We start from the raw sequence: 16,974 nt of genomic DNA on the forward strand, positions 1-16,974 counted from the left end.
CCTTTTGTATCTTTCCCACGAGATTTATGCACAGTGGCTCGAATGTTTAACATATCAGCCCGCAAGAAAGCTCCATTAGGGCTGACAGCATTCTGGTGAGATCATTTCTCCTCTGGCGGAGTATGCAAGGATAATGCATCCTTATTTGGGTATTCGCTGCTCGCTTGCTCTTGGCCCACGACCCAATTTCGCTTCTGTAACCACACTCAAACCCCGAAAAAGAGTTCCTCAATTTGCATGTAACCTGACATGAGGAATTTTTGCATGGACAAATCGTGCTGTGAGAGGGGTGGAAGCACAGGAGAATTCGGGAGGAAACAGTTTGTGTTTTCCATAGGTATTCCATATTTCTTCTCGCTAGAAGGCATACATAGAGCCAGTGTTATCTGCCGTGATTATTCGAGGAGAACGAGACCAAGCCTTCTCGACGATGTTCCTGATTAGTGACGGTGGCCGGGCACCCCGCCCCATGTGCGACCAACTGCGGCCAGTGGTTGCATGCACCGTGAACCTGGCCTCCCCATGCATGGCTTCCTGGGCAGAAAAAGGCTGTTGGATGGAAGGAAAAGCGAACTTCCATGCGCCGATTCCCCCTTTCGTGGTCGTGCATGATGGGTGCATATTCCAGCACACGCACACTATCCCCTTTTTCCACACTCAGTTTTTAGCCTCTGAGAACTCGACAAGCCATTAGTTAACACCATCTCCAGGCAAGAGTGGACAGAGAAAACTCACGCACACCCTCTCTTTTTTCTCGCCTGTTTGTTCCTTCTCTTCGTTTTTTGAATTTTGAATCCCCGTCGAGGTGCATTCCGCTGACGATAACGCACCATTTGAAAGCCAGTTGTACGGGCCAAGCCGTACCATACACACCATCTCGCCCTCGGGCATCTTCCACTCGTTTTTTTAAATCCTATTTTTATTTTTTTTTATTTTGCTTCTTGTCTTTTCGTTCATCTCTCCAGGTTTTATTGTTCTGATTGATTGTGCATTCATTTCTTTTGTCGTCGTTCCTGAGGTTTGGATTGCATTGCATTGCGAAGTTTAGGTCGTCGACACATCCAACCAACCATACAAACATTCAAATCAGTTGAATTCAGTCCCTTCCGCAGCTCTCTCGCAAAGAAACCAGCTATTATAGCATAGATACCTACTGTCCACTCCTCCTCCCTCCTTCCCATTCAACCCACAGCGACACACAGCAATAATTAATAATTTCAACACAGCCATTCCTCTCAACCACACATTCATCGCAATCGCCCTTCAATTCTCCAACTTCGATATCAAAATCTCCCCCTTGCAGCACCTGTCCCCTGATATAGTAATATCATACAACCACTTGGTCCGTCATCTTCCTTCTCTCCTTTTGCACTTTCTGCTTTCATTGCATTGCTGGCAAGACGGTGTTGTTTGTGCGACTTCGACAAAACCTCATTTGCTGTGTGCTGTTCCCGTTTGCTTTGAGACCATCCTAGTCCAACGGTTTTATTTTTTTATGACTAAGTAACTAACGATAGTATCATCCTCGGGTCCTAACAGTGTCATCCTTCGTCTTTCTCCCTTGTATTGTTTTCTTTACTTTTAATGACCCTTTCACGAACATAACATCCACTAGAGCAAATGATTTCGACAAAGTTCCTCTAAACGATCCCAAATTATCCGACAAACAATAAGCCGACGACCCGGGACTGTATCTGGGAGGAGCGATTGGGGTGAACCAATTGCAATCAATAAATCGTCGTAGAATGGTTTCGCGGAGGAGAAGAGGGCAATTGCCCTCGCTATTATCAACATGGGCGGCTTTAACGTCGATGGCATCTGCCATCAACTTCACCGAAATATCGCTACCCAATATCTTAACGGATGGCTATGGACGAATGGGTCTGGTAGGCGACTTTGACAGCATATCGCTATACCAGTTTGCAGAACAAGGCACGCAAACATATTTCAGAAATGGTAGTCATGCTATCATGACACAACTTCCCAATGGCGACCTTACGACTGTCGCTGTTACAAATGGACATATCAACGACATGTGTCTATTCAAATTGAAAGATCAAACGGCCGGACTGGTGGTAGGAGGAAATTTCACTAGGATCGGAGACCTTCAGACTGAGGGTATTGCCCTTATCGACCCAGTAACAGGCGCGCCGGTTCCACTAGCAGGTGGACTCTCAGGGACCGTTAACGCGATTTTGTGCGACACGAGCACAGAAAGCGTTTTCGTTGGAGGCGATTTTAAGTACATGAACTCAACGAATGCAGTCCAGTGGATGGGGATGGGAGGCTGGTCTCAATTGTCCTTCCAAGGTTTCAACGGACCTGTAGAATCGATTTCGCGATTAGACAACGGAACTATCGTCTTTGGTGGAAGGTTTACTGCTATCGGCAATGAGACAACACTAAGCTCGAACCCGAATGGTACGGAAAAGATCACCCAACAGGTTGTTAACCTTGATTCCGCGTCGACCCTGATTACCGCTACTCTTGGCTCTGATAGAGAAGGTTTCAGGGACCCCACGAACGTTATATGTTCCAACGGAACCGAGGAAACGCCCGACAGCGTCTTCCTTTTCGAGGATGGCGCCCAGGGGTCGTGGTCAGCTGATCTTTCCTATACCGTTTACCCTACGAAGTTAAGACTCTACAATACTCACTTCGAGAACCGGGGCTTGAAAACATTTCGATTTGTTTCTCGTCCCAACAATGGTATTATGAACCTTACATCAGTTGACCCTGTTTCGAACGAACGATTTTACTGCGATGCATGGTGTCCACTTTCGCATGACACCAATTCTACGGTTCCATACCAGGACTTCAACTTCGTAAACGTCATCCCAACGTACGCCTTCAGAATCGAAGTTATCGAGTGGTTTGGAGATGGAGCCGGGTTAAATGCGATTGAATTGTTTCAAGATGGTGAGATGGTTATTCTTCGACGTCCTAGTAGAACATCAATACTAACTAGATTTAGATATTTATGGCTTTGCTGATAACGCCCTCAACGAGCCATCCTGCAAAAATGTGCAAGGATCTTTGTCTTCAACGGTTGAAGGGTCTTGGACATCTACTGGCGGACCACCATCTACCGACTCGAAGTTTTTGACTGGAACCTTCTCGGCAGCAGAGGCAGAACAAGCCAGTATAACTTTTAGGCCTGACATCAGGATTTCCGGACGATACCAAGTTTTAGTATACACGCCTGGATGCCGACAAGACAACTCTTGCTCCCAGAGAGGCGGGGTTACGGTATCCGGAACATTCTCATCTAACGAAACGACAACCCCTGAAATTTCCTATTGGCAAACCAACGATTTCGACAAGTACGACGTCTTCTTCGCCGGATATGTTGAAGCCAACAGTGATGACCACATAGTCGAGATTAAGCTACGTCCAACCCAAGGTCAATTTTCGGATTTTCAAAACGTAGTGGCATCGAAGGTCAGATTTGTGCTTGAGGAACCAGCTGAGAAACCTCAGCTTCAGACTCGGGCTGTCTCTGCGTCAGCCCTTGATGGTCGATTGTCTCTCAACGGAGTCTTTTCGTTCAAACCAGGGATGAGTACCGAAGCTGCGGAGCAAGCCACAGCAATCAGCATTGCTGGGACTCAAATTCCAATCAACTCGACGATCAACTCCGTGGTTGTCAATGAGAATACTGTTTTTATCGCTGGGGACATCAGGACTGAACAATTTGGCAACTTTCTTTTCATTGACGATGAAGGCTTAAAGCCCGTTGCGCTCGGCGGATTGAATGGTGTCGTTTCTGATGCATATCTATCTAATGACTTGATCTACCTCGCCGGCAGGTTTAATGACACTGTCGATGCATCTACTGCCGGGCTTTCTCACGTTGCAGCCTACAAAGTTAGTACCAAAGAATGGCAAGCACTTGGTACGGGCCTTGACGGGGTCCCTACTAAGATTGTACCATTTTCAGTCAACACTACCGGGATAGTCGAAACCTATTTTGTCTTCTCGGGACCCTTCACCAAGATACTCGCTTCGGATACGCAGCCTGAGGTTAGCGTTGGTGGAGTTGCTATCTGGGTCTCGAGCAAGAGAGAATGGCTTGAGAGACTTTCGGACGCTCAATTTAGGCTTGACGGTTTCTTGTCACAAATCGCTGAATACACCCCAAATCCACCTTTCTTTGCTGGATCCCTCCTTTATAGCAGAAATGGTCTCGCTGGCGCTGCATCTCTCCTCAAGCCTGACAACGGGCCGATCCAGCTCGTACCACTTGGCATCGACATCTCAGTACCCGAAGTCTCCAGCAACTTGAATCGAAAGCGGGCTATAGATTCATCTCCGGGTACCAAGATAAGCGGTGTCCAGGCTGGTGCCTTCTACGAGAAGAAGAACACCACAATTCTTGGGGGCCGATTTAGGTCCGGCGATGTCGAAAATCTGGCCCTTGTTCGTGGGCAGGAAAACAACAAAGTTGAAGGTGTCCCAAGCAACCTCTTAGGTGGCGATAATGTGATTACGTCGCTCCTTTTAACCTCGAAAGCTAGCTCAGAAGGTAAATTATATATCGGAGGCTCGATTAATACGACAATTATGGACGCTCGGGTTGGTGGGATGGCTGTATTTGATTTGGAAACCAACGACTTCGTCAAACCTCAACCACCGCCTCTGGAATCCCCTGGGAACGACTCAGCCGTCTACACAATTACCCAACAACCAAACGGCAGACAAATATATGTTGGTGGTTCTTTCACAAGGGTCGCTCCTCAGTTCGACTGTGAGGGTATCTGCATCTACGACCCGGAAAGCTTCCAGTATTTCGCGGCAGGATCTGGATTTGGTGGCGTCGTCTATGCTAGTGCCTGGACCGATACGAATACCTTGGTCGTTGGAGGTTCGCTTGAGCTAAACGATACTGTCGTTCATCTTGCAACATACAAGCTGAGCACCACAACATGGACCGTTTTCCCGAATTCCCAGGAGATTCCAGGGCCTGTAACAACCATCTTTACACCAACTGGAGAGGAAAGCAGTATCTATATCGGAGGAAACGCTAATGGTCGGCCGTTCATTCTCAGATGGGATGGCACGAAATGGAGCAATCTTGGTGGCGGTCTTCAGCCTGGTTCCGTTCTTCGGGGCATTGAAGTCTTCGAACTGGATGGTGTCCATGCACCAAACGATCTCCTCTCGCAGAGCCAAATCTTGATGGCGTCTGGTAACATCATCCTTGACAGGACGCCCATTAACTCTTCCGCCGCCCTCTTCGATGGCATTAACTGGACCCCCTTCGTCCTCACGACCAATGAGGACGGATCCTCAGGTTCCCTTGGCGCCTTTGTCTCGCAGAGCAAGCATACTTTTAATGAAAATGCTGGCAAGCTCGCCGTGGGCCTTGTGGTTCTGATTTCGCTTGCCCTGGCGCTAGCGTTGATATTCCTTATCGTTGTTATCGGTGTTATCGCTTCTTACATCAGGAGAAGAAGAGAGGGCTACGTTATTGCGCCAACTAGGGTCTCCCCGATCCCGATACCGCAAGATATGACAGAGCGAGTACCCCCGGATCAGCTGTTCCAAGGCGTAGGGTTCGCATCTGCAAGGGGAACGCCGCATATCTAAAGCGTCAGTGTCCGATCTCTTTGTCTTTATTGTATTTCTATTTGCAATACTGTCGCTTCCCCCCACGTTGTTTTTGTGTTCCTGCTTATGCTTTTTGATTACTACCATATATTCCCCATCAGTTTCCTTATACATGTCTTTTTTGTGAGGCGGGGTTCATGGCGTTTTTTCTATTTTATTACTCTGTATATGCACAGGGATCGGTCTTTTTCTTTTCATCAATAAACAACCTCACCACAAGAAGGGAGGAAAGAACAGAAAAAAAAAGATAAAAAAAAGACCTCCCCGAATTTCGCTCACTCTTTCCTCAGATTTGCATCTTCCGCTTCTCTGTACTGATTCATTGTCCCTCCTTCGAACCTTGTATATTCTTTCATGGCTTTCTTTCTGACGTCTTCAAGAAACCTATTCTCTACAGTCCTTACATATTTCCCCCCCTGGACCCCCTCTACTTTTTTTTTTCCATACACACTCTCTTTGATGGATGGGACGTTGGTTAGTTTTAATGGGTAATCGAAGTGGGAGTGGGATTCTTTTCGTCTCTTTTTTTCTTCCTTCCTCTTCTTTTCGGTCTTTCCCTTCCCATTTTTTCATAGTCGTTTTCGAAAAAATTACTTAATTACTTCCTTTTTATACACTACTACTACTACTACTCACGCTCATAAATATTCAATACACCCCTTTACGCTCTTAATTACGCACACACTCTAAGTTCCTTTTTACATAAAAGCGAAAGAAAAGAAAAGAAGAAGAAGAAGAAGAAATAGTCTATATATGGTAGATAGCACCAGCGGGATATCCAGGGAGGGATTTTAAGCCGCCGCCGGAAGAGAGGAAGCTTAAAAGCAAGAAGTTAATAATATCAAAATCCCATACATACATACACATCCCTAATGGTGATATGTTGAATTTGAAAGAGATTCAATTCCCACGTGGTAAACGTTCGTTATAAAACCCATTTGCGAGCCAAGGGAAACAAAAAAGTTTCAAAATATAATTATAATACGGCTTCGGTGTGCCCGTTCGCCAACTCTCTTTCGAACGTTATATAACATATAACATGAGGAGTCGATCGAATTTGGTTTAATGTGTAAGTAGTTAATAATAAACATCTAGCTTTTTTTTAGTTTTTTTTTTTTAAGAAACTAGAGGAGAAAGGGGAAAAAGGAATTTCATAGATCATGGGATGGTTCGAATGAATCATGGCGTGCATATTACTATGATATCACCACTCGTCGCAGATATATATCTAAAATGCAAAAAAAAATTAGGAATGTTTCCATCGAAGAAAACCACTACCACCGCCCCTGAAATTGATCATCGGGGCATGTGTACCCCTTTCTTCCTTTCTTTCTTTTAAGTATCATTCTTGGGGAGTTAAAAAAGGGACTTAAAATCCTCTTTTTTTTTTTTTTTTTTTTTTTTTTACCTCTGAGTGTACAGAAAGAAAGAAAAAATTAGTTTAGCTCTGCCACCGCCGCAATACCCGGTTCTCCTGAGGGAAAAAAAAAAAAAAAAAAAAGGAGTTTTTTGTGATTCGTGCATAAGTATATCTAGTTATGTATGTGCAGCTTTAGCTTGCTTGTCTTGCTACTGCGTCATGCAGGTAGAATACTCCGATTATTCGCGGGGCGTCTACTTATGTTACGGATCTAGATCTAGATCTGGGATAGCGAAATATCTCCCCGGGGTTAACTTATACATAGATGCCCACGGAATCACTCCCCCCCCCCGGGGGACCCTGCCTCAAGGGATAGGCCACCACCTCGGTATACTTCGTAGATTCGGATAGTCATTCCGGTTTCAATTTTCGAGATCCGAATATAATACAAGTGTATGCGGATTCGCTAACAGAAAGAAAGAAAAAGAAGAAAGAAAAAATCCCCATGGTCCGGTATACACTGTATTGTGTAGAGGTGAATAATTAAAACAAGCCAAAAAAAAAAAAAAAAAAACGCCTTACATCCAGGTTGTACAAATAAATCCCCAGCTAAAAGGAGCTCACCTAAAAAACAAATTATCCCGAATCTTCAAGAGCAAGAGAGGTAGAGGGAGGAGGGCCACGCAAGCTCCCGGATCGAATATCTTTTATCTCATCGATCTCACGCCATCTCTGCAATTGCTTTACTAATACCCGCTGTATAATAATCCTCTCTCCTAGCTAGATACGGAACCAACAGCTCCTTCTTCGCCTTGGCCAACAGTCCATCTTTCAACCGGTCCTTCAAAGCAGCTGCGGGGACGACGTACAAGTTCCCGACTTCATGCAGCAACTCATAGCTCTCCTTCACAGACCCCGTGCCGACAGGGTTACTCGGATCTTCATCCGCATCCCATTGGGTAAACATCGACTGATAAAAGACAATATCCTTAGTCAGCGAGATACCGCCGACAACGTTGATGCTATTCTTCAGGAGGTTCTCCAAAAAGCGAGTGCGGAACCCTGTTGCGATTTCGTAGAGGAACGAGACGAGGTTCGGGCCAGTGAGTGCGATCTTAGCGGTTGCGTGGACCTTTTCGAGGAATGTGGAGATAGCCAGGCAAGTCGGAGTTTGTAACATCATCAAAGAGACGTCTTCATCTCGAGGTCGATAGTCACGTTTTGGCTGTTTGTTGAGAAGGGAGGTAGCGTGGTTGAGGACAACGTCGACAGTCTTTTGGATAATATGATTAATGCGGTCTTCGACTTTGCTAAAGAAACGATGAGAAGCTAGAGACATTTCGCGACGGATGGTGAGAGACGTTTGAGCTAGTGGGAGGAGGGCGGTGTGGATCGTTTTGTGCATGAGACTGAGAATGATGCTGGCAGACTTGAGCTCGGAGAAGTAGCTGATATCTGGCTCGTTCTTTGCAACTTCGGCGGTGATTGCGAAATCCAAACAGCTCTCAAGTGCAGTTTCAACATACAACCCGACGTTGTCAATGAGAACAACGAGGAAAGCCGAGGCATCCTTAGGCATATCAGATGAAGACCCGATTTCTAAAGATCTCCCAATACTCTCTGCGAGCCATTTCAACATTCTCTTCGAGATATCCGTAGACAGCAGCCCATCTGTTTCCTCGAGATCGATTTCTGTGATTTTTTCGTCCTTATTCTGATGCTTTTCACGGAACGATCCAAGGCCTGCAAGTCTGAGCAGCTGTTCTGTTCGTCGGGAGGTAGCTGGATCTGTATCCTGTAGCTGAGTGATGACTCTGTCTCGAGCGCTTGTGGTGCTATTTTGAAGCTGAGTTCTCCATCTGTCAAGCATCGTAGTATTCTGTAGCTTCTTGCGTCTCGTCTGTGGTCCGATGTTAGTCTCATATCACCACGTTGACAATTGGTGAGAGGGTTATCTTACATGGAAGGTATTGAACTTGAATAGGATGGATTCGTAGAGGTCTTGCAGAGACTTCTTCTCTCGTTCGATATATCTGATGGTTCCTTCGAGGTAAGGGGTGAACAAATCATCAAGATTCTGGTCAAGACATGAAGCAATCTCATTGTTGGTGTCTTTATCGTTCAACTCCTCGCTATGTTCTTTGAGCTTGTCGACGAGCGTATCGAGGCTGCTCTTTGCGGATTGCAAGGATCTTAGGAATGCGAGGGGCGAGATTGTCTCGGCTTTCTCAAGGACTAATTCGAGTCTTTGCTGGATCTACAAGGGAGTTAGTAATGTACCCGTACACCAACTGAAAAAAATGGGAAGAAATGTACTGACGGTTTGCTGGAAGATACGCTGGAGGAAGCTCTTGGTCACATCTCCAGGGATTGGGAAAATATCTTTAATCAACGAAGATTCTTGGATGATAACCGTCCTGGCTGCTTCGATGATCTCTGCTAGACTCCTCTCCAATGGCGGTGGATCTGCGTCGGGGTCCGGGAGTTTATCCCATCTAGATATCGTTAGCACTGATACATGTTCATGAATTTGCACAAAATACTCACATATCACCTCCTAGGACGACTTCGTTCGTGACCAGATGTTGTTTTGTGATGAAGAACTCATGCTGGTTCACAAACAGAGCCTTGACAGAATTACCACCGTTGAAGTCATGCAACATCTTCGCACATCCCTTCATAGCCGTGATATCCATTTGCCTATAAGCCGAATCAAACTGTGCCAAAAGATCTTTCTCCAAGCTCTCCGAAAACTTCTCGATCAACATTCTTGTATTGTCATTACTCGGAAGTTCGAGTTTATACGCAATACTCATCAACTGACGCGATATCTTCGCACACTTGATACTGTCATTGATCGATCCACTCTTTCTCATCTTCTCCAATCGACTGCTATCCCCCTTTCTGAATTCAACATAACACTCGATCAAGAACTTGGCGTCCATAGCTCGCATCCTTTGTTTATCGAGTTGTTCCAGCTCACCACCGATAGAGACGGCCTTTCCACCAATGTTAACATCGAGTCTCTGGAATTCATCTAGTGTATTTTCGAGCCGGCGACCGAGTTCTTGAACGCGACGACCGTGGTCACTCTCTGCGCGCCTGACGGCCTCTTTGAGTTCGCTTTCTTGTTCCGCGAGGTCATCATCGAGTTGGCGAATCCGTGCGACGGCGGCTTCGAAGGTTCGGATGTAAGGTTTCGGGTCGAAGGCTATTTCGGTAGATTGATTGTTAGAACGTAATACTCCTTGAGAAGCCGTTTGGAACTAGGCCTTTCGTGTAGATATATACCATTAGCATTAGGACCCTGCCGACGCGAGATCTGTACACTCTGACTGAGGTTCTCGATGAAGTCTTTTACGAGATACTCCTTAGACTAGATACCATCATCAACAAAAGTTGTTAGCCATATCCATCCATCCATCAATTAATCAATCAATCAAATTATTCGCATCATCCATCCATCCCGAGGGGGTAGTTATAACGTACCGAAAAATGACTTAAGTCGAAGGTCGGCAGACTGGGATACAGCCCGCGAACTCCCTCGTTATTATTCGCCATACTGTTGGAATTCCCACGAGCGCTCTAAGCCCTGAAGGAGTTTGTACGGGAAGAAGAACGAGAGGACATAATAATCGTAAAGAAGTAAATAAGTAGTAAGTATCTAGGTAGATTTTGTAACCGATCCCTGGCGATATCCAATCTGGCCTGAAAGCGGGTAATGGAAGCGTGGAACCGTCAGGAGGCGGGGTGGGTAGCTTTAGCTTAGCTCCGGCTGGTAGCTTGTTTGGTTCAGGTTGGGTTTCGGTGGTTTTCTTTTGGGAGCAACAATTTGCAGGGGAGCTTTTAAAATACTTTGTTTGTCTGTTCCTTACCAGAAAAGTCACATTTGGAAATTTCTAGTTTTTTTCAGAGTCATGAAATCTAAAATTACTTTGATCTTCAGTTACATTTTACAGATTCAGATTCAACAATTTTAGATCGTCGACCATGCTAGGACGGGCAGTGGAAGCCTCGACCATAGCCAGTTCGTAGATTCGAATTCTCCTCCAGTTTCGTCCATCGTAACAATGGTATGTTCTTGTCATATTATATGTATCATGCCAGTCGTGTGATCCAGACCAGGCTTAGCTAATGGACATCATGAATCGAAAAAAGTCCTCGAGTACCCCAGTCGAAAACCCCGTCGAACAAGACGAAGAAATGTTAAAAAGGGCCCTCCTACACCCGTCGTCTCTTCTCCGGGCACCGCAGCACCTGGGCATGAAAGTCCTCGACCGAGATGCTTTCACAAAGAGAATACCAACGGTTGCAGCATATATCAAGGACAAACGAAATATTCAAAGAATCCGAAAAGCTGCGGGGTCGGTGTTTTTACTCGACCCTTTGGATCGTACAGTAATCGATCCCAAGCGGCTTTATGGTGATGAGGGGAAGCAGACGTATATCATACCTTTGCTACCATCTGTGAACGTAGATGGTGGGTAAATATATTCTCCGTTATCAAGACTGTTGGGGGGTTTCAATATCAGACTAAAGAATGTGGATAGATGAGAGTTCTATGCCGGCGGACCTCGCTCAGCTTGTCAAAGAGGATAAAGTTGAATTGGTACCTAAGGAAGGGATCTTGACATATGCAGATTTCGGATCAGGTATGATGAATTGCTAGTCCTAAGGTCGCTCTTTTTGCAGTAATAGCTTACTGAGCCTCAGCCTTCCACAGAGGAAATCTTGAAATCAATCCTGCCACGGGATAGGTACGATGGAATACATCGTGGGTTTACTCTCACCGGGCATATCGGTATGCGTGCCTCATCCATCATAAATCCACGCTGGTTTCCAAAGGTACTAACTCTCATATCCAGCCCATCTAAACATCCACGGCGAATTCACAAACTACAAAGAAGTAATCGCCCAGGTAATAATGGACAAGAACCCAACCGTTGAAACCGTCGTCTCCAAGATCGAAGATGTCGGCTCTCACAGCGAATTCCGCACTTTCCCCATGGAAATCCTTGCCGGTAAATCAGATACCCAAGTATCTCTCCGTTCTAGCGGTTGTCACTACGACTTCGACTTCGCGAAGGTGTATTGGAATTCGAGATTAGAAAACGAACACGACCGGGTTGCAAATCTATGTGCGAAAGGCGATGCGGTATGCGATGTTATGGCTGGAGTGGGACCATTCGCTATCCCAGCTGCGAGGCATAACAGAGCATTAGTATGGGCGAATGATTTGAATGGCGACTCTTACGAGTCTATGGTACGGAATGTTGAGAAGAATAGGGTATGCTTACCACCCAATCCGCCACCCGATCTCTATATATACGACTCATATCATACATACTAAACTTCCAACAGGTCTCAAGCCTAGTCTACCCTTTCAACACCGACGGCCGCGAATTCATCCGCCTCAGCAGTAAAGCTCTTCTCCGCGATGGAGGTAAAACCATAACATTCGATCCAAACCCACCAAACGCTCCTCGGGACCCAGCCATCAACTCAAAACTAAAACCCATAGAAACCTACACAATCCCCAAAGTTTTCAAACGTTTCATCATGAACCTTCCTGCCTCCGCCGTTGAATTCCTAGACGCCTACATCGGTCTATACGCCGGATTAGAGCCGTTATTCCAGGATCCATCCAAATCTTTAGCAACGCCCGGACAGGAGGAAAAGTATCCTTTACCTATCATCCACGTTTATACGTTCAATCGGCACAACCTTAAAGATATCGAAGAGGCTGCGAAAGAGATTTGTCAGGTTGTATCGGGGTATTTGGATTATCCTATGAGGGTTGAGAGAACAGACAACCTAAAGGATTTATATGCCCAAACCATGCAGGCAAAGACTAAAGAGAATAACTCTAAAAAGGCAACAACTAGCGGCGGGGCGGAGAATGCTCCCTCTGGCTCTGGGAAGGTTATATCCGAGGAATCCTTCCCTGAAGGAGGGATTTCCGTTGGGTATGTGAGAGCCGTGGCTCCGGTGAAGTCGATGTATTGCGTGTCGTTCAGGTTGCCGTGGGAGGTAGCATTTAGAACCCCACCGAAGGAATTGTCGGAGATGGAGAAGAAGCTGGAGCAAATGAAGAGTATTTGGTTAAAAAGTGATGAGACGGCGCAGTGGCCGGGAAAGCTGAAGCAGTGAGAGAGATGCTCCGGTAGGGTATATGATGTATATAGCTGTATTTGTTGGGTTTCTGTAGGCGCATTTGTTGGATTTGAAAGAAATGAGAACTCGATACCACTCTTAGAAGCCCGACGCTTGATATATAAGTTTGGGACTATGGTATATATATACTTAAGTACTTAAGTAGATATATATATATATATATGGGACGTGAATTCAATCGGAATGATGAATGATAGGTAATATGGTACAGACTTCTCTAAAGCTATACTGTGAACGTAATAATATTGCAAACCTGTAGAAGCAAGATATCCAAAACGCCATGCTTGCCAGTGTAATATATAACTAAGACCGCAGTATAATACTCAAATATTCCACTAACCTCTTCGTCTCCTTGTTCTTCGCTCAGTTACTTCCTCCGTCTTGACTACAACCTCTGCCTTCACCTCTCCATTCGCACCTCTCTTTCTTACTCTCCTTTCAATGGTTTTGACCTCCTCCTCTTCTACCTCCTCTATCTTCACGTCTTCCAATTTTATCTTTTCGTCTTCTTCTTCGTCTTCTTCCTCTTCCTTAACCTCAACCTCTACCTTTGTTTTGCTCTTAACTGTTGTAGTTGTGGTAGTCTTCGTATTCTCTAACCTGTCCGAAAAGGTCCTCAAATCCGCAGTAAACAGTACAGAATGTGCCCAGCCGGCTGCATCACCCCACATCTCTCTGAAGAGATCACCGACGGCTTCGTATACAGCTGGAGTTAGGGATCTATGCTTCCCCTTCCCGAACTTATAATCTCTCGTAGCGATTTGCCATACTATCACCACCCCCATTAGTCCTCCATCCATAAAGACATGGCCCAAGAGAGAAAAAGGAACCGAATCACATACCATGAGTATCAACCGGCACAGCACCCATCTTATCCAAACTCATCAAACAAACACAATCCGCAACCTTGGGCCCAACACCCATGAATTGAATAAGTTCCGCATGAGCTTCTTTATAATCCTTCTCATCTCTCAAAGTATTTAAAAACCCCTTCGGGCGGTCTTCATGTACCATGCATGCTGTTTTGTAAATATACTTCGCACGGTAACCGAAGCCTAGCGTTTTGAGGGTTTCTTCAACGTCTGGGGTTGTGAGAGCTTCGATTGTTGGGAAGGAGTAGTATGCGACTTCGGTCGGTGGGGTTTTATTCTCCGATGATGGGGAGGAAGGTGATAAGGGGGTCGTGGAGGTGTGGGTTATTGTTCCTAGTGGGGTGCCGTAGGTTGCGCATAGCTTGTCGACCTATTCATACCAGTAAAATCCCAAGATTAGCATCGCACGCACTTGAATAATTAACTAAGTACCTAGGTACTTAGTAACTGAATCAAGATGAGAGAAAAAAATATACCATCTGCCCGATCCTTGATATATTATTATTACTACTGCAGATAAACCCGATCAAGCATTCCCACGGATCTTGTCTTAACATCCTAACACCCTTGAACTCTCCCGCTTTCTTCTTGAAGTTTGGATCTGCTAAGGACCATTTTTCATAGAGGGCGGCCAGGTCGATGGAGAGATTGAAGTAGTCCTTGACGATTTCGACGGTGTCATCTTTTGCTGATTTTGGTGGTGGGGATGGGAAGGTGGCACGGTAGTGTAGGTGGGTTGGAGATTGACGAAGGGAGATGATGCGATCAGAGAAGCCGCAGGACCTGATGATATATACAATACACCATATTAGTATATTTCGAGTATTCAAGAAAGATGATGTAGAATAAGTACCATTCGTCAGGACCAGATGCTTTCCAGCGGAAAGACTGGCCGCAGCGTAAGACAGTCGCAAGACAGAGTTGGTTCAAGGAAACGGGCAACTGGGCCCAGGCGGTCGCATGGCCTTTCGACATGATTGCTGAATCGAAATCGAATATTAATTCGCGAATAGATAATAAAGTACCCCTTATTAGCTACTTAAGTAGATATGAAGGAAGAGAGGAACAGAAACAGAAAACGAATATTTGAAAGAGAGGAAGAGTCCCCTGAATTGAAATATCAAAAGTACATTTAACTTTGCCTCCGACGCGACCATGCAAATTAATCAATTCCGTTCGCTCGATCTTCGCGTGAAGTTGGGTCCCTGCCAAGACCTTCAATTGCCCCGCCAAATCGGGTTAGTTGATTCGGCTCGGTCGATGCGATGCGTATGTCGATATCGATATGATAATATATCACGGCTTCATGCATGGCGTGGCATGGCTGTGCACATGGTATGCTTAAATAGTGTATTTGTAATGTAATGTAATGTAATGTAATGATGTATGATCATGATCAATCGATGTCTGGTCTAAGCTCAAGTAGGCTCCAGTATACAGTCTGTCCACTAGCAATTCATCTACGGCATCCGACTCTCTCGACTTCCTCTTATAATCAACTTGCACGAGTATAACTATAAATTAATACCCAAGTGCATGCAAGTGCTTCTTATAATTTAAGTCTGGAGATAATTGATCAATGGCAAGCAACCGACTTGACGGCCGAAGTATTCCCCCAGATCATATATCCGACAAAAGCGCCGACAGCGACAGCAAGCATAACCCATCCGTTGTAAGTCATGAACAGCAACCTAGATGGCCCCTATTAATACTCCATACATACAAAGGGGGAGGAAGGAAATTAAAAAAGAAAGATAAGATACTCACATAATGAAGAACGAATAGAATACCTGCAGAGCATACAGCAATGCCTTGATAAGTTGTCCATCCTTCTGAATCGTCGTCCCGCCGGGTCCCTCTCGTCCTGGTAGCAATGAGCTTGATTCATCTACGGCTGTTCCTTATGATCGATGATAACAAAAGACGTCCGTGTAAATTAAGACTTGACTCATTCCGAGTGTTCATAATTGCAGGGCAACATAGCACAAAAACAGGGAGAGGCCTCAAGCAATAAAACAGAGTGTGTAGGAAGGTAATGTAAGGGTGGTGATGGATGGATGGATGGATATTGGAACGTACTCAGGATCCCACGTTTGGCTTCCAATTTAGCCTCATACCGTCTGCTAACTTCGCGAACGAATTCGTAACCGGCAGTCAAAGCAACGATAGCGAGAAGCGAGAAAATGAGAGAGACGGTGCCGCGAATGTGCCATGACCGGAAGATGATGCAGAGATTGGTTGGATCCCAGGTGAACAGCATCTAATTAACAATCCATTAACATTCATATAATTAGTATATTATAGGTAGGTAATCACTACGAATCAGTGATAGTTAGACGTACGTTCATGGAGCAGCGGTCGCCCATATCGCCGTGTCCCATATCCATGTTGGCATGGGCGGAATGATCGTGCTGGCTGTGATCCATTTGAATTCGACGGATTAAACCAAATGCTCGCGGAGGTTTAACGTTTTCGTCTGTTGATGATGCAGCTGTCTAGTTTGGAGTCTTTGGAGTCTTTGGAGTCTTTCGAGTCTTAAGATGTTAAGATCCTGCGGGGGGTTAAAGGACAGACAGACTCCCCGGATTAAATATAAAAAATGCAAGTACCCATCGCATCAGTCAAGGGTCACGCTTCCTTTCCCCTCGTCCTCGTCCTCGTCATGCAAGTGAGGCAGTTTCTGCACGGTTCCAGTTAAGCGTCGCACAATTGTGCATAGGTTGCAAAACTTGCAAGGTTGTTTTCCCAGCTTTCGGCCATTTCCTTTTCGATTGCATAAAACCAAACCATCAAAACCAGCCAGTTAACGTTCCGTTGAAAACCGAAATAGGATCCTATCCTATCCTATTCTATCCTATCCTATTCTATATATCCTTGTGATAGTCAGATAACAACCTTCATTTGCATTCCAACTAGCTGTTATACGATTTTGGGGTTTTTAAAGTTGGAATGAATTTG

General features: G+C 45.4%; 5 protein-coding genes across 5 annotated transcripts; 2 read left to right on the forward strand and 3 right to left on the reverse strand.

Annotated features, from left to right (window-relative positions):
• Positions 1–1,745: 1,745 nt before the first annotated feature.
• AOL_s00043g689 (uncharacterized protein) lies at positions 1,746–5,589 on the forward strand (the record flags this gene model as incomplete). Its single annotated transcript, XM_011121175.1, has 2 exons — positions 1,746–2,919; positions 2,975–5,589. 2 exons carry the CDS (start codon positions 1,746–1,748, stop codon positions 5,587–5,589), a joined length of 3,789 nt encoding a protein of 1,262 aa, XP_011119477.1.
• Positions 5,590–7,691: 2,102 nt separating this feature from the next.
• On the reverse strand, positions 7,692–10,531 carry AOL_s00043g690 (uncharacterized protein; the record flags this gene model as incomplete). Its single annotated transcript, XM_011121176.1, has 6 exons — positions 7,692–8,870; positions 8,931–9,227; positions 9,291–9,465; positions 9,518–10,181; positions 10,262–10,346; positions 10,460–10,531. 6 exons carry the CDS (start codon positions 10,529–10,531, stop codon positions 7,692–7,694), a joined length of 2,472 nt encoding a protein of 823 aa, XP_011119478.1.
• A 582-nt stretch (positions 10,532–11,113) lies between these two features.
• Positions 11,114–13,120, forward strand: AOL_s00043g691 (uncharacterized protein; the record flags this gene model as incomplete). The annotated part of the gene is made up of 5 exons (XM_011121177.1): positions 11,114–11,450; positions 11,521–11,622; positions 11,694–11,771; positions 11,836–12,257; positions 12,332–13,120. 5 exons carry the CDS (start codon positions 11,114–11,116, stop codon positions 13,118–13,120), a joined length of 1,728 nt encoding a protein of 575 aa, XP_011119479.1.
• Positions 13,121–13,479: 359 nt separating this feature from the next.
• AOL_s00043g692 (uncharacterized protein) lies at positions 13,480–14,991 on the reverse strand (the record flags this gene model as incomplete). The annotated part of the gene is made up of 4 exons (XM_011121178.1): positions 13,480–13,913; positions 13,987–14,386; positions 14,493–14,799; positions 14,870–14,991. The coding sequence occupies 4 exons, from the start codon at positions 14,989–14,991 to the stop codon at positions 13,480–13,482; spliced, it is 1,263 nt and encodes a 420-aa protein (XP_011119480.1).
• Positions 14,992–15,592: 601 nt separating this feature from the next.
• On the reverse strand, positions 15,593–16,442 carry AOL_s00043g693 (uncharacterized protein; the record flags this gene model as incomplete). Its single annotated transcript, XM_011121179.1, has 4 exons — positions 15,593–15,707; positions 15,784–15,880; positions 16,096–16,276; positions 16,359–16,442. The coding sequence occupies 4 exons, from the start codon at positions 16,440–16,442 to the stop codon at positions 15,593–15,595; spliced, it is 477 nt and encodes a 158-aa protein (XP_011119481.1).
• Between the last annotated feature and the right edge of the window lie 532 nt (positions 16,443–16,974).

Source organism: Orbilia oligospora, assembly GCF_000225545.1.
Source record: "Orbilia oligospora ATCC 24927 unplaced genomic scaffold scaffold00043, whole genome shotgun sequence".
NCBI lineage: Eukaryota > Fungi > Ascomycota > Orbiliomycetes > Orbiliales > Orbiliaceae > Orbilia > Orbilia oligospora.